General features: G+C 54.5%; 1 protein-coding gene across 2 annotated transcripts; it reads right to left on the reverse strand.

Moving 5' to 3' along the window:
- PADI4 (peptidyl arginine deiminase 4) lies at positions 1-25,000 on the reverse strand. Of its 2 annotated transcripts, XM_036444534.2 has the most exons (17): positions 24,579-25,000; positions 18,212-18,392; positions 16,723-16,789; positions 15,935-16,002; positions 13,535-13,652; positions 11,360-11,485; positions 10,554-10,628; positions 9,973-10,151; positions 9,755-9,858; positions 8,770-8,881; positions 7,143-7,250; positions 5,778-5,932; positions 4,567-4,705; positions 4,254-4,356; positions 3,026-3,096; positions 2,465-2,605; positions 1-464 (listed from the first exon to the last, which is right to left on the reverse strand). In XM_036444534.2, the coding sequence occupies exons 1-17, from the start codon at positions 24,668-24,670 to the stop codon at positions 231-233; spliced, it is 2,073 nt and encodes a 690-aa protein (XP_036300427.1). In that variant the 5' UTR covers positions 24,671-25,000; the 3' UTR covers positions 1-230. The 2 variants fall into 2 exon arrangements, with proteins under 2 accessions (XP_036300427.1, XP_036300428.1); XM_036444535.2 differs by lacking the exon at positions 10,554-10,628 and having other exon boundaries at positions 24,579-24,996.
- Positions 25,001-27,551: the final 2,551 nt, after the last annotated feature.

A 27,551-nucleotide genomic window follows, 5' to 3' on the forward strand; every position in this document is an offset into this window, starting at 1 on the left:
GATCATTATAAACTTTTATTGGAGCTTCTCACAGCAGAGCTGAGTTTGCAATGCCAGGACCATCTGGGGATCTTCAGAGGGGACGCAGGGACAGAAGCAAGCCACAGCCCGGAGGGGGGCCACCCCCCGGAGAGCCAGTGTGTCCCCAAGAACTCTTGCTAGGCCACACCACAGGGAGCCAGAGCCTCTGGCCAGGAGCTTCCCGAGGGAGAGGACGCTGGCAGATGGGCTCAGGGCACCATGTGCCACCACTTGAAGGAGAAGGGCTGCCGGCGGACATTGGTCCCACAATGCACCTCCCCGTGCTGCAGGTGGTACGGGGTGAAGTCGTCGATGAAGGTGCAGTGGAGGCCCAGCGGCTCCAGCAGGGCCCGCACCTTCTCCTCCAGGCAGCAGCGGCCGTTGATGACGGGCCCGAAGGGCTTGGGGATGCCCAGGTGCTTGCCCAGCACCAGCATGTTCACCTGCAGACGGGGAGGGCCCGGGTCAGGGGCGGGGCGTGCAGCCCGCATCACTATCCCAGCGCCGCCCCGCCCTTCTGGCCTTCAGAAATAACAGCCCCACTTCACAGATGAGGAGACTGAGGCCCACACGGTACAGTGGGCTGTCGGAGACCACCAGCTAGTCTAGGACTTCCACCCACGTGTGCCGAGCTCTGGGACCCAGGCTTCTTCCCCACCACCACCTCCTGGCCAACTCTGTGACTCAGCTCAGCTCAGCTCAAGTGCCACCCCCTGTGTGAAGGCGCCTGCGAACCCCCAAACTCCTCATGGATGTTCCCATAGCTCCGAGCACAGGGCCTGGCACACAGTAGGCACTTAATAAATAAGTTATCTGTGGACGGGATGGATGTGACGACTTCTTTTGAAGCACGTCCTGTCTGTTATCACTTATGCAAACAGCTGTTTCCTCCGTTATCCTGGGAGGTGGCCCGGTGAGATGGATCTCAGCTTCAGGGTTTGGATCTCAGCTCTGCTCTTTAGTAGCTGTGTGACCTCAGGCAAGTCCCTTCCCCTCTCTGAGCCTCATCAGCAAAATGAGCCCCACCCTGTTTCCAACGCTAAGACAGTTAGATGAGAACACGGGTGCTGGCACACAGTAGGTGCAGAGTCAGTCTCCAGGGCTCAGGAATCGCTGAGGAGGCATCTCATTGTCAGCGCTCAGACACAGTCCACACCGAGTGCTCACAGTCTCAATTTCTCTGCTGTCCCCGCCCGCCACCTCCCACGCGGCTGTGGGAGAGCCTCCCTGCAGGGGCCTCAGGCAGCCAGGCCCAGAGTCAGCCGGCACACAGCATCTGAGACCCTCAAATCCCCCCATCTCCCTGCAGGCGGCATCAGCCTTCTCTCCGGAGCTGGGAAACCTGGCTGGGCACAAGGGAGAGAAACCACTGCTTGGGGCCCACGAGTTCCGCTCCGGGGGGTGAGAGGAGGTGCCCCTCCCGCCTGGTTTTGGCCAAGGAGTCCTTTATTCTAAACAAAACCTTTTGCAGAACTTCAGAGCATATAAAACAGAAGAAATCTTAACCACCAGATCTGAGGCACAGCCGTGGAACCCTAGAGTCCCGGGGAACCCAGTTTGAAGACCACGGTGCTTCTTTCTCAACTGTAAACCCAGCTCCCACGGGAGGGGGTGCTGAGGGGCCCAGTAGAAGCGGGGAAGATACTTAGAAGAGACAGAGTAACAGGGCGGGGAGAGGTAAAAACACAGCCAGCCACGTACGACGGGGCTTGGGTCACAGTTAAAAGTTCTCACAAAAGGTGGGACCCTCAAGTCCACCCGTCAGACAGGCGAGTGCCGGCCCGGCACCGCCAATGCCAGCTCCTCAGAGAGGCCTTCCCGGCCACCCAGTCTGATCAGGCGCCCCACCTGTATTGCCTCCTTGGTGCTTAACCCAACTGGGGAGCATTTTGTTTGCTGTGTGTGTCCTCCTGCCCTCTCCTACCCCCTCCCCCCTGCCCCCCAGGAATCCCGTCTCAGCCTAATGGTTAGAGTAGGGGTGTCGAACTCAATCAGAGAAGGGGCCAAAATCTAAAATCCAGCCTAAATCTCGGGCCGAATGGTTTACTGAACAGTCATAAACTGTCATTGTGATGGAAACGCAGCGGAGTGCAGTGATGACAGCGCGGTGCGGACCACATTGCAAGGCCTGGCGGGACGGATTTGGCCCACAGGCCTTGTGTTTGACACATGTGGGTTAGAGCGTGGGCTCTGCCGTGGACCCCTGGCTGAGTCCCACCTCTCGCTAGCTGAGTGTTCTTGTGACGGAGACCACACCCCCCCCCCCCCGGAACCTCCTCTGTCAGTGGGGGTGACCATCGTCTCGGACTCCCAGGGTGCCGTGGAGATGCCCACGGGCGCTGGAAGCCAATGGCCATGAAAACCCCCGGCATGAGGAGACACCGAGCCCCGTGGCCACACCCAGAGCCCAGCTGGCCTGTCTCGCTCAAGGCCACGTCCTCACCATGTTTGGGAAAAGGGCCTCGGCCTTGGGGGTGCCCGTGTAGTCCATGCGGAGCTTGAAGAGCTGCGGGATGTCCACGATGTCCCGCTCCCGCAGGCCCAGCTCCCGCTTCAGCACCTCCCGGTTCCAGTCGATGCAGCTCTGGGGAGAGGGGGAGGGGAGGGTGGTGGGTATGGCCAGGGCCAACACTGGTGGGGTGGGGACTGCCAGGGGGGACAGGGCAGGGTCACAGACGCCTCCTTTCCTTCCCTCTTTCCCCCACTGTCCCTGTTTCCCAGTCCCTGTCACCGCAGCATCTGGCCTCGCTCCTGCCCATGTCCCCCTGTTTCTGAGCAGCGCGCCTGTCTCCCTGACTTTCTCTCTTCCGTGCACCCCCTTGTGTGTGTGCCTGCCGAGATCTCCATCTTCCTGTAGCTACCCACATCCCAGGGCCTGTCGCCCCTCAGCCAGCATGCAGCCCGGGGGTGGGGGGGTCAGCTCTCATCTCAAGGAAGGGGGCTGGGAGGATGGGGGTGCCAGCTCTGCCTGGTCTGCAGCATCTCCTGGCACCCAGGCTGGTACCTCCACATACGAGTTATGTTCTCTCAACTTCTTGTTTGACAGAATGTCCTTTATTTTCTGCTGCTTCTTTCCTGTCATGAAGAAAAAGGGAAAAAACGCAGATGAATCAGATCCCACACGTCCCTCTTCCTAGTAAGCAGCGGGGACTCAGTTTTCCCACCCATGCAATGGAGCAGCACTTCCTGACACAGGTTCGTGGTAAGCCTCCGGGAGGCCGGGCTGTGAGAACACGCTTCATCAGGGTAAGTTCCCATGAGCAGTGCTGCTCTCACTCCTTCAGAGGCTCTTCTCTCCAAAGGATCTGCTCACCGAGGGGCAAACGGAGGTCAGGCCATTGCCCAAAGCCACATGGCACACTACAGGTGTGAGGTGAAAACAGCCTCCGACCCTGGCCTGTGTCTGTGGGCTTTACTGGGACAAAAAACAAAGAACTCATTCCGGGCTCTGGCCAGACTGAAGCTTTTTTCAGCTCCTCCAGCACATGTTGTTCCTCCTGCCTCTGAGCCTTTGCAGTCACTGTTCCCTCTGTCTGGACTATCTCCCTTCCTCTCATCCCACCGCCCAAAGGCCTGGCCAGCTCCTGCACATCCCGTGTGCTTTTGTGTGGTCTTTGCCTCCTCCAGGAAGCCTTCCTGAGCTCCTTCCAGACACCCCCAGAGGCCCTTTGCTGTATTTTCTTCCTTCCTTCCCCCTTCCTTCCTTCCTTCCTTCCTTCCTTCCTTCCTCCTTCCTTCCTTCCTTCCTTCCTTCCTTTCTTCCTCTCTTTATTTCTTCCTTTCCTTTCTCTCTTTTTTCTTTTCTTCTTTTTCTTTCTTCCTTTTTTCCTCCTTTCCTTCTTTCCTCCCTCCCTCCTTCCCTTCCCTTCCTCCCTCCCTCCCTCCTCCCTCCCTCCCTCCCTCCCTCCCTCTCCTCCGTCCCTCCCTCCCTCTTTCCTTCTCTCTCTCTCTCTCTCTCTCTCTCTCTCTCTCCTCTCTCTCTCTCTCTCTCTCTCTCTCTCTCTTTCTTTCTTTCTTTCTTTCTTTCTTTCTAGTTGTTTTCTTGCCTCACTTCCCCTGGACTGTGAACCCCGAGGCCCTGTGCACAAAGCAGCCCCAGCGCCTAGCACAGTGCCTGGCACACCGCTGGTCTCAGAGCTGGCCAGTGCCTGAGTGATTCCGTCTGGCATAGGCGGGCACTGCGCAGGCAGAGGCAGGTGCCCATGTGGAAGAACAAGGCGTGGCCCACTTACTCTTGACCCCCTCGAACAACAGGGCCTCCCCGTGGCCCTCCTTCAGCTGCTCCTGGAACAGTCTGTAGCAGGACCTGGGGCTGGCCAGGAGCAGCCGGAAGCCCTGGAGGCAGAAACACCAGGGTCAGAGGTCAGCCTTGCCCAGGGGGCTCCCACGGAGGAGGGCTCTGCGGAGCGTGCAGGGGGTGTGGCTGGGACCCAGCAGGCGGCCTCCTCCATGCCCCCTCCTGGCAGGGGCGAGGAGAGACAGAGTGCAGAGCTGTGCTGGGGGCTCAGGGAGGAGCATGTGGCCTCCGCAGCCACCGGACCGCACCTTGTGCGCGGGAACAAAGCTCAGGAACTCGTCCACGTGGCCCACGTACAGCCAGTCGGAGTAGAGCTTCACCGGGGCCTGCACCTGCTGGGCCGCGAGGAAGTCCTGCAGGGCCTGGTGCATCTCCTGGCTCTTGGCACTGCCCGCACAGGAGGAGAGGAGCGTTAGGGGAGCGGGGTGGGGGGGGGCAGGGGAGGGGCCAGCAGGGAGGTCTCTGCGGGACTGGGGGATTGGCCAAGGAGTCAGGAAAGGGATTCAGGAGCCTGGGCTGCTTGTATTACATCCTCTAACATTAGAGGGATTTAGGCATTTTTGTCCCAGTTTAACTGGGGAAACTGAGGCATTGAGTCAGTAAGGTAAATAGGACCAGAGCTTTGCCTCAGAAAGCACTGCCTGTTGACCCAGCCTCGATGCTGGTGTGAATGAACATGAGGTTTGGGGCTGATCCTCCCCGCGCCCCCCCCTCCCCGTCACCCCAGTGTTGGTGATCTGGTAGCTGGGTGGTCTTGGGATGTGCCTATGCTTTTCTAAGTTCTCGTTTTCTCCTTGCTCTGGCCTCCAGGGTCCTTTGGGATCCAGCCCTTTGCTCTTCCTCTTGCTCAGTCTGTGTCAGCCACAAGGGCTTTCTTAATGACGCTAAGCACATCCCTGCCTCGGGGCCTTTGCACATGCTCCTTCATCTGCCAGAGACCCTCTTCCCCGGGTCTTTGCACAGTCACATCCTTCTTGTCATCAGGACTCAGCTCAATAGCCTCCTCCCAAGAGGAACTCTCCCTGGCCGCCCAACGACCACAGCCCCACCTCCTCATCCCTCTCTTTTACATTCTCTTCGCTATTTGAAGTCTCTTTATTGGTTTACTTCTCTGTGTCTCCCCCGCTGCGTCAGTGGCAGGGACTTGTCTGTCGTGCTCATGGCTGCATTCCTTCCCGCCTCCTTGCATGGCGCCAGGCACCCAGTAGGTGAGCAGTGAGTAGTCCCTGGCCTAAAGAGTATTCATGGCAGTGCAGGGAGGTGACCTTGGATGTTTTGGGATCCTAAGCCCCATCCTGGCCCTACACTGGGATTCCTTTCACATGCCTGGAAGTTTGTGGAGCCCGTTTGGGTTGGGAGCAGGTAGGAAAGGCTTCCTGTCAGGCCTCTGCTTTCACCCAGCATCCCCACTTCCTGGCGCACCCCTCCCCCCCCCCCCAGCTGCCCTTCCCCTCCTCACCTGGGGTAACTGCTGCCCCCAATGAGAATCCTGCCCAGCGGATATTTCTTCTTCCCAACTGTGACTGGGGGGCTCACTTCCAGGTTCCCGAAGGAGTCAAGGTCAGTGACGCCCCCCTTTTGGGGGCCTCGAGTCACGTAGCCAAAATCTGGACCCTGAGAGGGGAGAAGCACATGCCCAGAGTCAGAGCACGTAGCCCTGGGTGAGGGGGGGAGAGTCTGAGTTTTAAGATTGGCGTGGTCGCCGGGAGGACTACGGTAACCCACAGCGGCTGGTCCATCGCAGGCACCGTCATCACTGAGGACTGTCGAAGGCTCACTGGGTCAGGTGGGCAAGCAAAGGCAAGGGCATTGGTTGGGTCCCGAATGCCTGCCAGCTGCCTGGTAAGCCCAGTTTATTAACGAGGCCCGTGGTCAGCAGACTCATTAGTCAACAGAGCCAAATATCAATAGCACAACGATTGAAATTTCTTTTTGAGAGCCACATTTTTTAGATTTAAACTTCTTCTAATGCCACTTCTTCAAAATAGACTTGCCCAGGCCGTGGTATTTTGTGGAAGAGCCACACTCAAGGGGCCAAAGAGCTGCACGTGGCTTTCGAGCCACAGTTTGCAGATCCTGGAACTAGGGCATAATATCCACAACATGTCCCTTTTCCCACCCCACCTTGCAGCAAGAACATCTTCCATGGAGTGAGGATGCCAAGCCTGAACTTCATCCTCAGCAGGATTATCCTGAGGACGAGGTGAGCTCATGGCTGAAAGGGCTTTGGGAAAGAAAGAGCCAGATGCCACTGTGGTCATAACAAAACCAGAGTCCCAGTGTACGGATTCGTGCACATTGAAAGTAAATTAATTGGAAGGTGGCTGGTGGGGCGGAACTGGGTGAGATTTGCAGGACACACCCTGGAGCCAACCTCCTGTGGTCCCTCCCCGACCTGCTGCACCTAAGGTGGTGCCAGGACTCGAAGGGTGTCTGTGGATTGAGCAGGATCCCTCCGGCAGGTGGAATCCCTTGGCCTGGCTTGTGGGGATCGGGCGAAACCAGCAATCCGACACCCCTTGAGGGGTCCCTGAGTATGAGAGGGCACTCTGCAAAGTTGTTGTTGCTCAGCAGTGCCTGCATTGAGTGTCTGCCTCCTGGTCATTGTGTACCATAGCTACCGGTTGCATGGTCGAATGGTCAGACGGTCAATTGGGCTTTTATATAAATAGATAACACGGTGCACCTGCATGATTGCTACTTGGGCAGGAATCACACCCGGGGGAACTGGACACTCAGCCGGAGAAGGGGTGTGGGGAAACAGGTGATGAAGAAGGAGTCCTCAGGCAGGGGTCTCAGCTGCCGGTGCCCCACCAGCACCTACCAGCAGGGACTTGACCGGGAAATCCTTCAGGCCTCTGTTCCTCGGAGAGTCGAAGACGACAGGCATCGTTTTGTGCGGGGCTTGGATGTAGCCGATCTCAATTTCATCCTGGGCACAGCGAGCGGGAGGGAGGCTGGTCACACGCTGCCTGGGTTCCAGCCTGCAGCGTGGGGAGGGGTGGGGAGAACCCTCCACGGCTCTCCCTGTGGTGGCCAAGGACAAGTTCCTGCAGGACGCTGGACCCCGGGGGAGGGGCTCTGAGAAAGCAGAGCTTATGGCCTGGGTTTGCACCAACGTGCTGTGAAATTCTGAGTGTCCTTCCCGCCCCTCCTCGGGGATGCCCTGCTGGGTTCTGGGGACCCATCCTGAGCGAACCCCGGACACTGTCCTGGAGTGAGATCCAGGGGGCTGAGGACTAACCACCCGGTTAGGAGGTGATGGGAAGGGAGGGAGGGGTCTGTGGGAACAGGGAGGAAGGGCTGTGAGGGTGAGACAGATCATGGGGAGCATTGCTGAGCCGAGTCTGGAGGGCAGGTGTAGGAATGGCCCTCCCGCAAAGGGGACAGGCCAGGGGAAGGACCAGAAATGAATCGGCGCAAAGCCTGCCTGGGTTCCAGCAGACAGACGCGCTGTTGGGCAGAAGTCACTTCAGCGGACCCATATGAGAGTGCCGAACCCTAACCACTAGACCACCAGGGAGATAAGCTGACCCATATGAGACTGCCATTCCTGTAGGTCAAGAATGGAGGCCTATCAGCTGTTTCTCATGGTTCACCCTGATTTAACACAGAGGGAGTGACGAGAGAGAAAGAGAGGGTGTGTGTGTATGGGGGGGAAGTGGAAAGAGGGATGAATTTCCACGGGGATTGGGCACATTTACGGAGGGGGAGCTCTCGGGCTGGGAGTGGCCAGGCATGACGTGGACGTGGGGGTGAGAATGGGGAGGGTGGTCGGAGAGAAGGAATAGCATAGGCAGAGGTGTGTATGGAGCGGGAGGGTGGCAGGGGGTTATAGGCTTGGACTAGCAGTGCCTCAGGGCAAAGCAAGGGCACAGAAAAGAAGTTCGGTTCAGCCCACCAACAGCCCACGGGCACTGCCCAACGCCAGGTGCTGGGGCGCTGAGGTGAAGGAGACGTGGTCTCTGCCTGCAAGGAGCTCAGGGCGTGATGGGCCATGGAAACAGAATGGTGCCACCATGTCACCTGTGTGGTGGCAGACTGGCACGGAGGTGGGGGGCAGCCAGAGTGGGAGGACCCTGGAGGCAGGCTGAGGAGAGGAGGATGGGAGCCATGGAAGGTGCTGGAGCAGGGGTGGCCCGGTCTGGTGGCTGAGCCCAGAAGCTCTGAGGCATGTCCGGAGGTCATTTGAGAGTGTTTACACTAGAAGGTGGCCTTCATCCTGGTGACTGCGATGGGCATGCACAGCCCAGCCAAGTCAGGCAAATGAGTTGCCCGCGTCCCCTATGCCAGGACCCTCAGAGGCTGCGGCTCCTGCCCACATGAGGAAGCGTGGCCAGCAAGGCTCTTGGCTGAGCCCCCTGGAGCCTGGGTCCCCCAGTGACCCTGGACCTAAGGTTCACTCATCCTACCCCCGCCCCCCATTCTGCTCACCCCACGGGGCCACGAACCTGCATCCACTGGTCCTCCATGCTATCCTCCAAGGGGCACACAGTCAGCTTGCACCTGGCTTTCTTGGCCAGAGCGGTCAGTGACGTCACAAAGCCCTCGTTTTCAAATGTCCTGGGAAGAGCAGAGACGAGAGGCCTTAGTGTTCCGAACCCAGGTCGGAGGGGGCAAGCTGCACCCCTGCAGGGCCCCCCAGCTGGAGCAAGAGCTTGGGCCTGGCCGGAACTGGGGAGGCGCACACAGTGGGCGCTCAGGAGATGCTGCAGCCTGAAGAGACCCCTGGCTCGTCCCGTCTCTCCGCTCTTAGCAAATGTCATCGCATTAGACCCCGTGACAGTTCGTGAAAGAAACGAATGGGTATCCTCTTCCACAGAGCGGGAGGTCAATGCTCAAGGTCATGCTGTCCAGGAGCGGCGCTGGGATTGGAACCCAGGCCTCCCTGGCTTCCGGCTCTGTCCTGATGACCAGGTTACACTCTCACCCCTTCCTCCCTGAAGCAATCAGAAGAGGAGAAGGGCGGGGCCCCGGCACCCCAGCATACTCAAAAGGGACCCCAGGCCTCGGACTGGACCCCGAGGCTTGCTAACTGCACGGGACCCACGCCCTCAGAGGCTGCTGGGAAGGAGCATTTTAATTGAGCCCCAGCAGTTCCTGTGGCAGAAGGTCCAAGGGCCACACTCAGAGCAGCTCACGGCTCAGGGCCCTCATCCTGCAGGTCCTGCGGCCTCCTCAGGCCCCGGAAGTTAGAAACAGCCCTCAGCCTGCGTGTGGGCCGGCAGCCACCACACAGACAGCTACAGGGACCGCCCTGCCTCTGAGCGGGCCCAGACAGACCGAGACCCTCAGCCAGTGCAGTGGGGGTTCCCTCCCCGCCCCCCATTCACACAGCCAGCGCAAGGGGGGCCTGCAGCCAGAACCCCGCGCTCCTGGTCCCTGGCTCCCCCTGGTGCATCCATGCCCCGCCCCCAGCACCCCAGAGCCCCTCACCTGCACACATACACCTCCTTCGGGGGCTGAGTGTTGGGGGTCATGATCCAGGGGGCCACGCGGAAGGCCACACTATCTTGGAATACCAGGGCCTTGGGGAGCTCCTGCAGGGAGAGGGACAGGGAGGAGTAGCCACAGAAGCCAGGGTCCCCACCGGCCCCCTGCCCTGCTGGGCCACTGCCTGAGCCCAGGGCCCCTGGGCCTCCACGTTGGCCTACCGGGATGGCCGTGTCCAACAGGGAGATGGTGAGGAAGATGAGGCCAGGGAAGGTGGCGTCCGGGAAGGCGAGGCCCTCCACGTAGAGGTCTGTGCTGTGCTGGCCGCCTGGGAGCTCCAGGGCGTGTGAGGGCTGCTGGGGCCCCAGGATCACCTGGTACCGCAAGTGCTGTTTGCCTCCTAGGAGAGAACAGGGAGGGGAGGGGGGCTCAGGAATACATCGCCCTGAGGGCCCCTCACAGCTGAATCTGGCCTCAGGCTCCCCTTAAGGAAAATCCCCAACAGGGATATAACCCCCACCCCAGCCTGGGGTCTAAGAATGGAGTGACGGAGTGCCTGAGCCACTTCCAACATGTACACTGTGGTTCATTCATTCATTGTTCGTTCGTTCATTCATTCACTCGTTCATTCATTCCCGAGCACCTGCTCTAAGCTGACACCTGGGGAGACCAAGGAGACCGTCCCTGTCCTGGTCCCGGGGGAGGGCACAGTCCCTGGGCGAGGAGGGAGGAGCAAAGACAGCATCACAGATGGCAGTACGAGCTGTGCTGGAGGGAAGCCCAGAGGAGCAGGGAAGGCTACCTGGAGGAGGTGAATCCTCGGCAGAGGCGAGGAGTTGGTTTGTCACCAAATCAATGCCAGTCAAGTCACATTGGTCTAGAACGTGAGTAAAATCAAGTCATCTCCTGCACAAAGCTCTCAGCACCTCCCAGCTCCCGCAGCTGAGAAGCCAAGGTTACCCAGGCCTACTAGATCCGGCTGTCCCTCTACCCTTTCTCCTTCACCCTCACCTACCACCCACCCCTTGCACACTGCACTCCAGATGCACTGGGGCCCCGGCACCCCTCAGCCCTCGGGCACTGTCCTGCCTCAGGACCTTGGCACTCACAGTTCCCTCTGCCTGGGTGTTTCGGGACACCTTCCCTGACCTTCCTCTCCCTCACTCCCTGATCCACTCTCGCCCACGTCCCTTTCCCTGTTCCATTCTTCCCTGTCGCATTTAACTCCATCGGAGGCACCCTTTACTTAATCATTTTCCTCTTCATCTCTCCCAGCAATCTGAGACAGAAGTGGAAGTGACATCAGGGCAGGGCCTTCTCTGTGGTCTTTGCTCTCTGCTCTGTGCCTAGAACCGAGCCTGGCACTCACATAGCAGCAGGTGCTCGTGAGCTGCTGAGAAGTTACTGTCGGATGTTGGAGAGCAAACGATAACCTAACGCATGCAGTCAGTGGGGATGCAAGCATCTCCTTAAACAAGAGTCCTGAGTGGGTCTGGAAAGCCCGCCCACAGTAGGGGCTCAGGAATTGTCTGCCAGAGCGGGCGGGAAGGGGCAGTGCCCACCATGGGGCAGGAAGGGAGCATGGGGGTGACGGCCCGGGCCACTCACGGCTGGCTTGGAACACCCGGACTTTGTCCATCTCGGACTTGGCCACGTGGAGCACCAGCTGGTGCTGGGAGAAGAAGTCGCGGGGCGTCCGCGTGCTCAGCGTCACCAGGGACATGTCCTGCACATCTGGGGAGAAGGCTCGGCCTGAGACGTAGTCGACCGCCCTTCCCCATGCCACCTGGCTTCGTCTTCTCTGTGCCCTTCCCAGCGGTCAAAAGATGCTTTCCACTGTGGAATGAAAGCTACTCCAGCTGATGGGCTTCTCCTGCTAGGATGAGCTAAGCCCAGCACAGCCGCCACCTTATGTACTACCGGTAGTATCTTGCTCACGGCTCTGAATCCAGCCCCCAGAACGGAGAAAGCTGGAAGCACCTAGAACAATGACTAGCTGGGCTAGGGGCTGGCTACTGGGATGAATAAGTGGAAAGAGTTGCCTGAACCAGTTTGGCTCAGTGGATAGAGCGTCAGCCTGCAGACTCAAGGGTCCCAGGTTCAATTCCAGTCAGGGGCATGTAGCTTGGTTTCAGGCACATCCCCAGTACAGGGTGTGCAGGGGGCAGCTGATTGATATTTCTCTCTCATTGATGTTTCTCACTCTCCCTCTCCCTTCCTCTCTGTAAAAAGAATCATAATAAAATATATTTAAAGAAGAAGAAGAAGAAGAAGAAGAAGAAGAAGAAGAAGAAGAAGAAGAAGGAGAAGAAGAAGAAGAAGAAGAAGAGGAGGAAAGAGTTGTCCCCTGGGCCTGAGCAAAAAGCAAAGTCTGTGAACCACCCGGAATCACGGCTGACAAGGCGTGGGGAGAGCGGGGCTGGACAATAGTCATGGGTGAAGGGCACTGGGTGGGCGGGGTTTGAACCCTGGGTCAGGGGGCACTTAGGAGAAGTTCTTTCAGCTCTCGGCTCCTGTTTCCTCATCGACAAACAGGGCTAGGAGTAGTGCCCACCCAGAGGGAAGGGTGAGGTCATCTGCATAATGGGCTTATGACAGTGCCCAGGCCCTGGGAGTGCCCACAAAGGTACCAGCTCCCTGTGTGCCGGGCACCGGGCACAGGCTGCTCCCTGGCACCAGGCCAGGCCCCCTGCAGGCATCTGTTACGATGCTATCTTACCAATTCCCTGGGAAGCCCACAGCCGCTCCCCTCATTGGCTGGCCTCACCCCCTTAGCCCCCTTCTCCAGGGAAGGCGGGCAATGTGCCTTCCGCCTGCCACGCCTCAGAGGTGTGCCGGGGAGATCTGGCCCCATCACCGTCCTCGTGCCCCTAAACCAGGCCTGGTGTCGGGGTGCCCAGGTTCAAATCCTGAGCCTGCAACTTAACTAGCCGTGTGACCTTGAGGACATTGCTTAACTTCCCCAGGCCTCAGTTTCCCCCTCTGTAAAGTGGGGAGGAAGACAGCACTCACTTCTCAGCCTGTGTAAAAGGAGCGAATGAATGGACAATTCTGGGTTGTCAGAGCCGAGACCCGCACATGCAGGGCCTCGGGGCTGCTCAGACCTGGGTTTGGGGAGGTAGCTAGGCGTTCCTTTTGAATTATTTCGGGCCCTGGTTTTGACCCAAAAGCAGAACTTTGGGTTGGGTAGCATGTGGGGGGCATGGGCACTGGGGCTCGGAGGAGGCGTTGGGGCTCAGTGCAGTGTGTTGCTCCTAATTCTTCTCTGGCTGCTGTGTGGCCTTGGGCAGATCACTTGCCTTCTTGATAGATCCTCCCTTCCTCCAATTGATGGAGAATGACATAAACTCCACCTGTAGCCGGACATTCCTGAGCACTGAACCACCAATCAGCACCTGCCAAATACCCTAGGCCCGAGATTAAGTCCCTAGGTCCCTAATCGTAGGCCTTCCATGAAACCACCAATCAGCATGTGCTGAGTGCCCTAAGCCCCGTCCCCTCTCCTCCCCTTAAAAGGTGGTGCACCCCATACCTCGCTCTCTTCAGCTCTCTCTTTCTGGAAGCAGCCGGCAGTGGTACTCTTCTCTTCAATAAAGCCTGTGTCCTGTCATCCCAGTCTCCGGTGCCCTCTCTGTTTCATCTTTTACTTCTATACCGTAGACACCCCAATAAGAACACGCCCCCAACAGCCCCGATTTCTGAGGGCGGGTACGAGGCTCGGATAACGGGTTTTATTCAATGACGACGCTCTGTTCCCATCTCTCCCTGGGGTCTTTACTTTACCTGCTCTGTCAAGCACCTTGTCATCGGCGCAGTCCACGGCGGAGGTCTGGGGGTTGTCTCGGTCACAGTTCACCAGCAGGATGGCGCCCTGCCCGCGGGGGCCCCAGGTCCAGGTCCTCTGTGGACACCCAGCAGAGACGGGGTGCCCTTAGCCCCCGGGTGTGTCCCTGCAGCTCCCGGGAGAGCAGAGCCACCCGTTCCCAGCATCCCCGGGGCCTCACACAGGGACGGCTTTTGCTCCCACATTCGGTCATTCTTTGGTCGCCAAGGGCGGATTTTTGCCCTGAAAGGCATGACCAAGTTCACTAAAAATGCAACCCGTCCACTTTAAACAAGGAGCCCGGGACAACAACTGGTTTCCACAGCCTTTGAAAGCGGCTGGATTGGCATCCCAAACGGAGCTGAGTGTCTGGGCCAAGATTCTAATCTAAATAGTTACTCTTGATGCGAACTTTTAGTGACTCACTCACCCAAGTATGGGCACTATTCTTGGCAGCCAGTGGCCGTCTGGGGAAGATTAAAGGGCATTCGGCAGCCCCCTGGGGCAGGCGCTGGTCGCCATGATGTCTTTTGTGGGTGGGAATGACTGGGTGTGGGGTGGGACGGAAGATGGATCCCACTCTCAGAGGGGGGATGCTTCCCCACTTGGGACGGAACCCACAAAGGGATCTTAAGCCATGGACGGGTCATTTCCTCTTGATGTGAGCACAGCGTCGGGGCGGTCCCTGGGGTCTCTCCGTGCACCCCACTTAAGTAAGGTGAGCAGGCGTCCCGCTTTTGGGGAAACAGTCCTGATTATTCACAATTTGTCCCGGGGCGTTTTTTAAAAAAGTCCCGCGGGACAAACTGTTAAAAATTGGGACTTTAAAAAAAAATTATATATATTAATATATATATATATATAATTGATTTTTTACAGAGAGGAAGAGAGAGGGATAGAGAGTTAGAAACATCAATGAGAGAGAATCATCGATCAGCTGCCTTCTGCACACCCCCTACTGGGGATGTGCCTGTAACCAAGGTACATGCCCTTGACTGGAATCGAACCCAGGACCTTTCAATCAGCAGGCCCACGCTCTATCCACTGAGCAAAACCGGTTTCAGAAAAAAAAATATAGCCGAGGCCAGTTTGGCTCAGTGGTAGAGCGTCGGTCTGCGGACTGAGAGGTCCCGGGTTCGATTCCGGTCAAGGGCATGTACCTTGGTTGTGGGCACATCCCCAGTGGGGGGTGTGCAAGAGGCAGCTGATCGATGACTCTCTCTCATCGATGTTTCTAACACTCTCTATCCCTCTCTCTTCCTCTCTGTAAAAAATCAATAAAAAATATATTTAAAATATATATATATATTTTAAAAAATCGGGACTTTTTAAAAATGTCGCGGGATGTGGGACAAATTGTTGAAAATTGGGACTGTTCCACCAAAAGCGGGACGTCTGGTCACCTTACACTTAAGACTTCCCTCACCTGCAGGCCCCACCCCTCTCTTCCCGTAACATACATTCCTCCCCCCGCCTAGTTCCTTCTCACCCCTGGCCCTGCCGTTTCTCCCTTTCTCTGTCATCCACCCCCTGTGGGCAGCATCATGGGACTGACTCTCCCTGAGCAGGCATAAAGCCTGGGGCGGGGGACGTGGTGCCAGAGTGGAGACCTGCCTGCAGAGTTTCCTCTCTGCAGCACATTCATTGAGTGACTCTGGTCTCCAGTTTGCAGGGCAGCACGATCCCTGAAGTCACAGCCGGTGGAAAACCTAGTTTTGTAGAATGTAGAGGGACGAATGAGAAGGCACATGGACATCCTTTAAATGGTCAGCTGAGCCGGAGGCACTGGCAGAGTCCATGTCCACCCTCCCAAGAGGGCTGGGGGTGTTATTCAGTGTCTGCCTTACCTTTGTCCAGGTGTCAGCAGGGTCAGGTATAGATATGTAAATCCAGTAATGCTAGGGTTTAGTTAAGAATGCAAATAAGCTCCCTCAACCCTGTAAATAAACCTGCTGCGTGGCTTGGGGGCTTGCTTGCTGCCTCTCCATCAGAGAAGATGGCGCCTACCTGGCGCCCAGCTTGATGAATCTATTCTGCCTCTTGGTCTCTTCTTTCTTTCTCTAATTTCTTAATCCCCAGCTCCTCCACTCAGGAACCTGTTTCCTTTCCCGTGATGGAGATGGACATGGAAAACAGAGAAATAGCCTCCCGCAGTAGGAGAGGTGGGAAATATGTAAATCAAAGTGATCATGCCGTTTTCCATGTCCTTCTTTTTCTGGTTCTTCCTAAATTGTGTCTTCCAGGGAACTCGGGATTATGTGAGGCAGACCGCCAGCCACCCCATCACCACCAGGGGGCGCCAGAGGAGAACCCAGTGGCCTTGCAGGGAGCATTTTGCCTTTTGGTCAAGGTTGAGGTACCTGGCTCTTCCCGGCTTTGGCGGGTTTCACTTTGCCGGTGCGGGTGATGTCTGCGCTCAAGGAGATTTCTGAAATCCACCAAGTGAGAGGAGAGGGCTGGTAAGGGCACAGGGTAAAATGGGACAATAGTAACGATAGTAGCAATTTCGTTGGATTGTTGTAAAGTTTAAATGTAGTCTTAACACAGTGCCTAGTTTATAGCGTTGGTGCCTTATTATTATCATTATCCTCATTATTATTAAAATGCCTACCCATGAAATAGATGTGGAATAGTGAATGGCATTGATTAATGAAACGAAACCTGAAGGTTTCAGAGACAGTCCATATGCTTAATGCACATTTAAATAATAATAATGTCATTAAGTTGTTGTTCAAGATTTAGAAATAAACTTTATTTAAAGAAGACTATTGAATAAATAGGAGTCTAGGTAGCTCATTGATATGACAAAAGTAATGGGATGCCAATAATGGAATTTCGGGAACACTGGTATATATTACTGCATAAGACAATGTCATCATTTACATAAAAAAATAGTCAAAAAGATGAGACTCATGTATTGAATATCCATGCACCATATCCTAAGTTGAGAAACGAAATATTAAGAAGTTGGAGCTTCCTGCAATGCCCTCTCTCCCCAGTTGTACCTTCCATGGCTCCCGGACTGAGGAGGGAACCTTTATGGACCACCAGCTCCGTGGCTGGCTAGAAGCTGAGCCCTTTTCCCACTCCGTCTGAGACAGCTCCTAGAGAAAGGCTGTGTGGAGGGGGAGGGGTCCTGGACACTTACCCACCCCGGTGAGGTAGAGCAGGGCGTGGACTGGTTTGGTCTGGGGTCCGTGGTATGAAATCTGAACCTATGGGACAGCAGGAAACCACTCATGACGTCTCTTAGTCACTCAGCAGACACGAACTGCTCCTTGCTGTGTGCCTGAGCAGGCACACAAATGCAGCCTTGATACTCCCTGGATGACACGTTTTCCTTGGCTTCCTGTTGCCTTAAAAAAGTGATGTCCCTGATGCAAACCCTTTAATACTGGCTTTCTGCCTCCCCCCTCCTCTACTTTCCCTTCCACTCTCTCTTCTCACCATCACATCTTCCCCAGTTTCCGCAACATGAGTCTCACTCTCTCCTCTCCCAGGGTGAGCACACAGGTCACATCCCCTACCTAGGTAAGAGCTCCCACTCTTCTTTCCCTCCCTCTGGTGGGCCACTCAGACCGTTCGTTCTTCAGCTTGCCACTTCCTCCAGGAAGTTTTTCCTGATTGCACCCTCCCCAATTTGCTTTGATACCCAAGCTCTGTGCTCCTGCAGCAGAGCAATTCTCTGCCAGGCCCGTCCTGCTGGGAGAACAAGTGGCCCCTTGGCCCAGCCCTCCGTGGGAACCCCAGAGGGTCATGTTGAGCCCATCTACAGCCAATGAGGGTGCAGTGGTAAATGGTGGTGCCCCAAAAGATATCTCCGCATCCTAATCCCTGGAGCCAGTTAAGTGTGATCTTATTTGGAGAAAAATCTTTGCAGACGTAATTAAGGAGCTTGGGATGAGATCACCCTGGATGACTGGGGGAGGCCTCAGTGATGACAGAGAAACAGGCAGGTTTGGCAGCCCGAGGAGGGGAGTGTGGCACTGAGGCTGAGACTGGAGTGATGAGGGCCTGGTCTAGGAGTGCCAACAGCCACCAGCGGCCGGAAGAGGCGGAGCCAGGGTTCTCCCTGAGGCCCTCCAGAGGGGGCGTGGCCTGGCCAGCACCTGGGTTTCCCATGTCTGTCCTGCGGCATGGTGAGAGGATGTAGTTCTGTTGTTCTAAGCCAACCGTGTGTGATACAGCAGCCACAGGAAACTAAATACACCGGCATGGACCGGAGTTTCCTGGGGCTGCCTGGCTGCGGGCTTCGGAGCGTTCACCACCACCTATAATTGCTCCCCTATATGGTATCTGATACCCTCACCCACAGGTTATAAGCTCCGTGAAGGCTGCAGCCCACCCCTGTCCCACCTCCCATGTCTTATTTATTTCTGTATCTCTAGGGCCAGGCAGTGCTTGGCATATGGTAGGTGATTACAAAACATTTGCTGAATAAGTGAATTTCATCAAAACCCTGGCCTATCTATCAATAACCCCCTGGCATCCTGTATTATCTGTGAGGACGCCATGGCTGGCATGAGCCATCATGAGCTTTTTCAGAGAGACAGAAGCCCTCCTGGGGCAGGGCAGATGGTGGGGAGCTGGCCCGCTGGCCTCCTCCCACACAGCCCACCCCACAGCCGCCCACTCACCTTCTCGTCACCCATGCTGCTGCTGGCGGCCCTCATCCTCAGGCTCACCTCCAGCCCGGGGTCCAGGGGCCACTTGGAGGAACCCGTGGGATTCTTCTTGGCTGGAGGGCCGTGGGCAACATCCACAACCACCCCGGGGGAGGCGTTGATGCTGAAGAAGGTGCAGCCCGTGGGGGCAGAGCTGTGAGAGGCACAGACAGGGAGGACAGTGAGGCACGGTGGGGCTGGCCCTTCCCAGCTCTCCCCAGCTGTCTTCCTTTCCCCAAAGAGTGTCCACACCAGAGAGCAGCCAGTCTGACCCTGACCAGGGGGGAGAAGGGGTTTGTCAGGAGGTCCTGAGAAACAAAGCAAGTCCCCTGGTCCAGAGGGCTTACCCCGGAACTAGGAACATTGCAGGGAGGTGTACACAGCAAAGACACACACACGGATGTGTGCACAGAGCAACGTGCACTCCAGAGGCTTGCTCTCTCAAACACACACAGGGTTGTGCCCAAACAAAGAATCAGACAGACTTCTGCTTCTGGAATTATGGCAGGCCAGTACTCTGAAGGGCCTTCCTTTTTGAAAAACAACTGGATCTGGCTAAAATGTGATTTTTTGAAACATTGCTGTGATCATGAGAAGTCAGGAAAATCTCCAAGGAGTCCCTTCTCTACACACACACACACACACACACACACACACACACACAACTCACTAGTTAAACTGAAGAACACCAAAGACAAAGAGAAGATCTTAAAGGAAAGCCAGATCACCTATGAAGGAATAACAGTCAGACTGAGAGCAAGCTTCCCCATAGCAACAATGAAGCCCAGCAGACCACTGAATAATATCTTCAAAGTAGTTATCAAAGAAATAACTGTTAGCTTAGAATTGTGTACATGACCAATTATATTTTAACAAAGACATCTTCAGGTAAAGAAAGGCTGATACTTTAAAACCAGTACACTTTCGCCAAACCAGTTTCTAAAGACATGCTTTAAGAAGAAACTCTCAGAGGCCAGAAGCATGGTCTGACAGGCAAGAGAGAATGGTGAACAAATAAAAATGGTAAATATACATATTGTCTGTATAAAAAAGGTTTTCAAATATCAAAATGGTAACCCTGGCTGGTGTGGTTCAGTTGGTTGAGCATCTTCCCATACACCGAAAGGTCACTGGTTCAATTCCTGGTCAGGGCACATACCCAGGGTCTGCATTTGACCCCTGGTCGGGGTTTGTGTGGGAAATCTCTCTCTCTCTCTCTTTCTCTCTCTCTCTCTCTCTCTCTCTCTCTCTCTCTCTCTCTCTCATCAATAAAAACATTTTTTAAAAATATATAAAAATTGTGAAATTAACAGTGTGTATATATAGATTTTATAGAGTTAAAATTTTATGATTAAGTTTAAATAGAAATGGAGTTCATAAAATTATACACATGCAGAAAATACAATAATAAGGACAGGAAAATTTCATTCAAAAAGGCAATAAAAGAGCAAAAGACAACATAGGGAAGAATAAAGACAAATAAAAATAATGGTAAAAACCTGTCCAGCCTGGCTGGTGTAGCTCAATGGTTGAGTGTTGACCCATGAACCAGGAGGTCATGATTCAATTCCTGGTCAGGGCACATATCGGCTCAGTCCCTAGTAGAGGGCATGCAGGAAGCAGCTGATCGATGATTCTCTCTCATCGGTGATGCTTCTATCTCTCCCTCTCCCTTCCTCTCTCTGAAAATTAATAAAAACATATCCATACATAGAAATATTCAAAATAAATGTGAATGGATTAATGTTAATGGTTAAAAGAGAGTTTGGGATTAGATAAAGAAACAATAGCTATATACTATTTATAAGAGATACCCCTAAAATATAAGGACCCAGAAAAGATGAAGTACATTAATCCAATACTAACCAAAAGAGAGCTGGGGTGGGCATATTAATACTAGACGAACAATGCACTGTTAGCAATAGAGAAGATCTCGACCAAAGAAGATATTCTAAACTTGTATGTACCTAACACTATAGCTCAATAGATATAGAAAGTAAAACTTGATAGACATACAGGGAGAAGTGGACAAATTCACTATCATGGTTGAAGATTTTAACTCCTCTTTCTCAAATAACAATAGGTTAAGCAGACAAAAAAGGAACACAAGTAGCAATCTTGACTTAGGAGGCATATATAGAATTCTGTACCCACAACTAGTGAATACAGATTTTTCCCCAAGCAAAGCACACATGGATCACTATATATATATATATATATATATATATATATATATCTCCACATAATTCGCCATAAAACAAATTTTAACAGCCCTGGACTGTTTGGCTCAGTGGATAGAGCGTTGGCCTGCAGACTGAGGGGTCCCGGGTACAATTCCAGTCAAAGGTGTGAGCTTTGGTTGCGGGCAGCTGACCTATGTTTCTCCCTCATTAATGTTTCTGATTCTCTGTCCCTTTCTCTTCCTCTCTGTAAAAAATCAATAAAATATATTTTTTTAAAAACAAATTTTAACAAATATTAAAGGACAGGTAACATATAGTATAGGGAACGTGTTCTTTCATCACATTCTAAGGGGTCACTAATCCAACCAGCCCAAAGACCCATCTCTGTGGGACCTGCACCATCGGATCCTTTCCTCATCACTCCAATCAGGAGGGATTTCTTTCTCCAAAAGAGATTTTCTCTCTCCAGGGAGAATCACAGAGCCCCCAATATGACTACATATCAAACCTATGCCTATGGTACCTCTCACGGAAAAGAGGACTTACAAATGTGATTGTGGACCTGAGATGGGGAGACTATGCTGGACCATTTGGGTGGGACCAGTGTAACCATAAGCGTCTTTAGAAGAGGGTGGGCGGGGTAGAGTGCGAGAAAATGGGTGATGGGCGCAGAGGCCAGGGTGAGGCAATTGCTGGAAGGAGCCATGAGCCGAGGAATGCGGGTGCCTTCCAGAAGCTGCAAAAGACAAGGAGCGGATTCTCTCCGCCTCCACAAAGGCTCACAGCCCTGCCCACACTCTGACTTGAGCGCCGTGAATTTTAGTTGTAAGACACCACTGCACTCGGACCAGCCTTGAGCACCGTGAATTTTAGCCCTGTGAGACCCATTGTTGAGCTCCTGGTCTCCCAAACTGTAAAATAATACATTTGTTATTGTTTTTATTGAGAGACAGCATTTAAAAATAAATTTAAAAAAATATAGATTTTATTGATTTTTTACAGAAAGAGAGATAGACAGTTAGAAACATCCATCAGCTGCCTCCTGCACACCTCCCACTGGTGATGTGCCTGCAACCAAGGTACATGCCCTTGACCAGAATCAAACCTGGAACCCTTCAGTCCACAGGCCAACGCTCTATCCACTGAGCCACACCGGTTAGGGTGAGAGACAGCATTTTGAGCAACTAGGTCTGTGGTAACTTCTCCAGCAGCAATAGGAAAGCACACACCCTTCCTCTCCCCACCTCTGCCCAGAGGTCTTCTCAATCTCCCCTCATCAATCCCTGTCCTCCCAGGTGATGGGCGGCTGGCTTCCGGGAAGGTGGCAGGCAGCCAAACAACAGGGAATCTCAGGAGCATGGGGGTTCACTGTGTCTCTGTGTAGGGGCACCCATGCCCCTTAATTAATACAAGACAAATCAGAGCTGACTCTTCCCGTAACGTCCAGGAGCCTCTGGAGAGGCTGCCCTGAGAGCCCGAGCCCACACGAGGGACAGCGTTTCTCCAGCTCCTGCACCCAGCACTGCCTTCCCCACGGCCGCCGGTGGGTCTGCGACACTCACTCATGCGGGAGCTCACGCCACTCTTTTAGCAAAGGGGGACCACTCTCCCGGACACCTGGCCTGCATTGTATAATTTAACTCTCGCCACAACCCAGCAAGGTGCGTGTGGATGCTCCCATTTTACAGATGGGTAAACGGAGGCTCTGAGACACTAACAGGCTTGCTCATGCTCCTCACTGTATGAGACACGGAATGGTCTCCTATTGAGGAAGAGGAGAACCCCATCGCTGGCAGCTTCAGAACACCCACCGGAGTTGGGACTCCTGGACATAATTCCACCGGCTGGGCAAGCTGTGCCCAGCAAGGCCAACCACACAGGGCTCAGAGGCATGTGTGCTGGAGAGGCAGGTGGGTATAGGATCAAATCTCCTGGCATTGCCACCTTTAGTTTGTGCAATCCTGGGTAGATGTTTTTTTTTTTTTATCTGTTTAAAGCCTCAGATTACTCATCTCTAAAATGGGCACGATGATAGTGTTTACCTCGCAGGGTTTCTGTGAGGATTAGAAATCCCGATGGAAGGGATGGCACCCAGTCCCTGGGTCATAAATCAGCCCTGACCCCGGCCACACGCATCACAGGAAGCGCCTCAGCAGGTTTCCAGGAATTTCGTTTGCATATCATCTGTGTATTTTCTTTTCCAGGGAAAGCACTTCCCCAGCCGCCAGTGAAAATCACAGGCAGAGCTGACAGCAGCTCAGGCATGATCAGCACCCACACCGAATGGCCTGTCCCCGCCTCTTTCTAACCCGGAGGCGGGTGAGGAGGGGGGGTCTGAGCCCGGTGGCAGAGGCCACGGCTTGAGCAAGGGTGTGGAGGCATGCGCTGTGCCAGAGAAGGTCTAGGGTACATGCTGCTGAGGAGGGGTGCCGACCCAGCTGTGTTTTTAAAAATATATATTTTATTGATTTTTCACAGAGAGGAAGAGAGAGGGATAGAGAATTAGAAACATCAATGAGAGAGAATCATCGATCAGCTGCCTCTTGCACATCCCCCACTGGATATGTGCCTGCAACCAAGGTACATGCCCTTGACCAGAATCAAACCCAGGACCTTTCAGTCCGCAGGCCGACACGCTATCCACTGAGCCAAACCGGTTTCGGCCCAGCTGTGTTTTAAGAAGAGAATTCAGCTGCAGTACGGGTGGTGGCCACGCAGATGGGACAGAGGCGCTGGCTGGGGACTGCTGTGCCGGGCAGGTTAGAAGTGATGGGAGGGCTGGTCCAGGGACCGAAGTGGAGAGAGGAAGGTCCGGGACCCAGGCTGCCTGGGTGTGAATCCTCACCTACTAGCTGTGTGGCTCTCAGAGCCTCAGTTTCTCCTTCTGTAAAGTGGGAATAACAACATTGCCTATCTCATAGGCGATGGCAGTGGTCAGCAAACTCATGAGTCAACAGAGCCAAATATCAACAGTACAACGATTGAAATTTCTTTTGAGAGCCACATTTTTAAAACTTAAACTTCTTTTAATGCCACTTCTCCAAAATAGAATCGCCTAGGCCGTGGTATTTTGTGGAAGAGCCACACTCAAGGGGCCAAAGAGCCTCAAGTGGCTCAAAAGCCACAGTTTGCCGACCACGGGGCTGTGGAATGAGCTTTGTGTGGGAAGTGTGATGTGAATGTCAGCCGTGAGCCTGGGAGGCCCTGAAGGAGGAGCCTCAGAGGATACCCTCTTTTCCTCTCCTCCTCCCCCTCTCCATCTCCCGCCCCCTCCTGGGAAGCCACCTTAGCAGTTACCGCTGTTCTCCCACTGCCCAGGTCCAGGCCAGGGACACTTCCAAAGACATTCCCCAGAAATTCCTGCAGGGGCCATTCTAGGACCAGCCTGTGAGGGAGGAAACCAGGGCTGCCAGTATTGTTACTAACAACAACAACAACGATGCTGACCATGCGATGCACACCCTCTGAGAGTGTTCCTGGGCCATTTGATTTAACTAGATCTTGACCCAGGGCTTAGCCCATAGTAGGTACTCAGTTGGTGTTTGTTGAATGAATGGGTGAAGGAATGAGCAACCACCAGGAATATGCCCCACACGGTGCTAAGAACTTAACATTTTCACATTTAATATCTTTAACTGCCCTATGAAGTGGGTATTACTCCCATTTCATAGACAAGGAAACTGAGGCTCAGAGGCCCAAACCCACCCAGCCAGCCACCCAGCAGGGCCAGGTTTCCCACCTCAGCCTCTCCCTCGGCCGAGCCTGTCTCATCACCCCCACCCTGTTAGGCACCCCCGGAGGGAGGCTTGGCTGCACCCATGAACCAGGTCTGGGTCATGAAGTCCAGGGTCTAGCCTTGCTTCTGGGGCACACGTGCTGTGTGATCTTAGGCAAATCACAGACCCTCTCTGAGCTTCAGTGATCATACTTGATGTGTGGCGAGGCCCCCAGGGAACTCCCATTAGTACGTGGCCAAGACCCCACTGCCCTGAGTCTGGGCCCCTCCTAGAGCCACTCAAGTCTTCCCTTTCCAGTTTCTCCCCCGGCAACAGCTACAGAGGCTGGAGCCCGAGGCAACTGCACAGCCCGTGTCAGCAGAACCTGTTCATCCAGCACCCCTGGACCTGCTCCCTGCCCCCAGGCTGTCCCCTGCTCACCCGCAGACATCAAGCTGGGCCTCAGTGCCCAGCACACACACGGCAGAGGTGGGCCGCTCTGGGGCCACGTGGATCACTGTCCCCTGGGCCATCGTCTGGCCAGCTCGTCCTCGCCGCTGCAGGAAGCCCCTGGCTGGCTCCTTTGTACTGCCCGGCGGAGGCCATGAGTCAGCACCTGCGGTTTGTGCTCGGTGGGTCAGCCCCTCCCCACTCCGGTCCGAGGCTGGCACTCCCAGCCCCTCCTCTGCCCCGGATCTGCCCCTTGACCCCTTGGGCGTTGAGGTTAGGGTCAGTGGCAGGCTGGCTCCGTCAGTTTCCTAGGAAGGGCGGAGGGCTCAGGACGCCTGGAGGTGGGGTCACAGGTCTGGGTCTTCATGTCCGTAGCCCCACCCCGCCCAGGGCTGTGAACACCTGGGTGCAGCCAATCTTGCCTAACTACCCTCACCTGGACTCTCAGAGCGGCTAAGGCCAGGACAGGGGGAGGTGTCAAGATTTTAGGCAACAGGTCACAGCCTGGGCTCCACATGCACAGACCAGCCTGGCGGGGGCAGGTCTCCCCCAGCTGGGTCACCCACTGGGTGCTGTCCGTGTGCTGGGTGCCTTGCCCTGCACTGGACGAGGAGTAGCTCCTGGAGACAGCTGTGCGGCAGGTGCTGTTACTCCCTCATCTCATTCTGGCGGCAGCTCTCAGCGTCAGTGCATTGTTTTTCTTGTTGTTGTTGTTTTGTTTTTTGTTTTTTTTTAACATATTTTATTGATTTTTTTACAGAGAGGAAGGGAGAGCGATAGAGAGTTAGAAACTTTGATGAGAGAGAAACATTGATCAGCCGCCTCCTGCACACCCTCTACTGGGGATGTGCCCGCAACCAAGGTGCCCTTGACCGGAATCGAACCTGGGACCTTTCAGTCCGCAGGGTGACACTCTATCTAAGGCACCAAACCAGCTAGGGCTATACATCTCCTTCTTACTGCAGTGCAAGGTGTATAGGAGCTGATTGTGACTGCCTACCCATTTTACTGAAGGGAAAATAGAGGCTCAGAGCAGAAAGGTGACTTGCCCAAGGCGCCACAGCCAGCGTGTGGCAGAGCGGGAAGCCAGCGTTCCCTGCACATTGCAGGATGCCTGCCTCTTGCCAGGGCCTCTGGCTGTCAGGCTAAACATTGCAGGGGGTCACATCGGCCAATGGGACACTCACTCGGCCACAGAGCCGTGCTTGCACCTGGGCCAGTGGTGGGAGGGGGTGGGGTGGATAGGCAGTCCCAGCAGGAGCACCCAAAGGAGGCATCGCCCGTGGGGATCCGGAGGCTGTGGGGTTAGGCAGGCCTGGGTTCCAATCCTGCTTCATGCAGCCTCCCCACGAGAGGGGTCCCATCGCGATGCTCACATTATAGACGAGTTCCCTGCGGCTCAGAGAAGCTAAATGATGCTCCCTAAACCCCACGGCCCATAATATGGAGTCCAGGATCCAGAACCGCCTTCTCCAGACCCAAGTTCCATTTTCTGTGCCAGTAGATGCCATCACCAGACCTGGGACTCCGGTGCATCCACAGGACTGCTTGCACAGAGTAGGTCTTCATAAACCCCATTTTTAAAAATATATATATATTTTATTGATTTTTTACAGAGTGGAAGGGAGAGAGATAGAGAGCCAGAAATGTCGATGAGAGAGAAACATGGACCAGCTGCCTTTTGCACACCCCCCACCGGGGACGTGCCCACAACCAACATACATGGCCCTGACCGAAATCGAACCCGGGACCCCTCAGTCCGCAGACCGACTGCTCTACCACTGAGCCAAACAGGTTTCGGCCATAAACCCCATTTTTGTAGCTGGTCATATGATGAGGACTAGTTTGAGCGTCTAATGGAGGCTGGAGAAGAGAACCGCCAATTGTCAGTTAGGGGCCCTCAGAGCACACCAGCTCCAGTCCGCGTTCTGTGGGTGGAACACAGGCACAGAGAGGGTGTGTGACGCGCCCACGGTCACACAGCAAGTCAGCAGGAAGCCTGGGCTCTGCCCCAAGGCTGAGGTCCTTGGGGGAAGTTTTCTTTTTTTCTTCCTTCCCTTTTTCTGTTCAGCAAGTTGAAGGTTAAACTGGCTGTGAATAAGCCACAAAGAGAAGCAGCCAAAGCAGGTTTGTTAATGCAGCACAAATCTATCGCGTGCCTACTGTGTGCCAGGCCCTGTTCTAAGCTCGGTGGGCACAAAGTGGCCCACACAGACCAATATCCTGCCTTCATGGAGTTCCTTTTTCTAGGAGAAAGAGGCAGCTAACAAACAGTGAATGTAATAAGGGAATTATATAGCCTGTTGGTTTTATGGAAAAACCACTCTTACCCTGCTCGACTTTCCAGTTTTTCAGAGCTATAACTTAAAACCATCATACTCCAACACAAAGACTCTCCCGGCCTCTCCATAACATCAAGCAGAAAGTTGGGAGAGTGTCGAGATTGTCCAGACTGGCCCGTTCCCACATGTTTTCACATTTTAAGCAAGCATAAACCAATCTCTCTTCTCCCCCCGCCCCCATCGCCGCCTCTCTCTCCCCAAATAAACATTCGCCTGAATAGAATTACTTCCTTGATTGTTTTCCTAAAGGTAGAATGTCTAATATTTGAAACTGCTTCCCAGAGGTTTTCTGCTCACGTCACCCTGGCCTCCCTCGTTTCTACCACTTTGATCGCGGTATTTGGTGTTAATTTAGTTCCTAATGGGATGGCTTCATGGTCCCGATGTTGGCCATTCTGCTGCTGATGTTACCTTAGGGCCATTTTGATCAGAAGGCTGTTAGGGAGGGAACAGGCCAGAGCTGGGCGTGAGCCTGGCAGGCAATTCGGGACTTTGCTTTTCCTGGTGACTGCGGTTACCTCTCTCCGGCAGCAGCTTGAAGTTGGAACTGGAGCTCTGTTGAAACAACATTGCCACGCACACTTGAACCTAGGCCTGATTTAACATAACACTGACGCCTGCA

The sequence above is a fragment of the Pipistrellus kuhlii genome, unplaced genomic scaffold (assembly GCF_014108245.1).
Source record: "Pipistrellus kuhlii isolate mPipKuh1 unplaced genomic scaffold, mPipKuh1.p scaffold_m20_p_2, whole genome shotgun sequence".
Classification (NCBI taxonomy): domain Eukaryota; kingdom Metazoa; phylum Chordata; class Mammalia; order Chiroptera; family Vespertilionidae; genus Pipistrellus; species Pipistrellus kuhlii.

Coding starts and splice junctions, on each gene's coding strand:
- PADI4 (XM_036444534.2), bottom strand. CDS start 24,670: ATGGCCCAGGGGACAGTGATCCACGTGGCCCCAGAGCGGCCCACCTCT. Junction 18,393..24,578: donor GCCCAGCTTGATGTCTGCGG/GTGAGCAGGGGA, acceptor TGCCTCTCACAG/CTCTGCCCCCACGGGCTGCA. Junction 3,097..4,253: donor GTTGTTCGAGGGGGTCAAGA/GTAAGTGGGCCA, acceptor TCTTCATGACAG/GAAAGAAGCAGCAGAAAATA.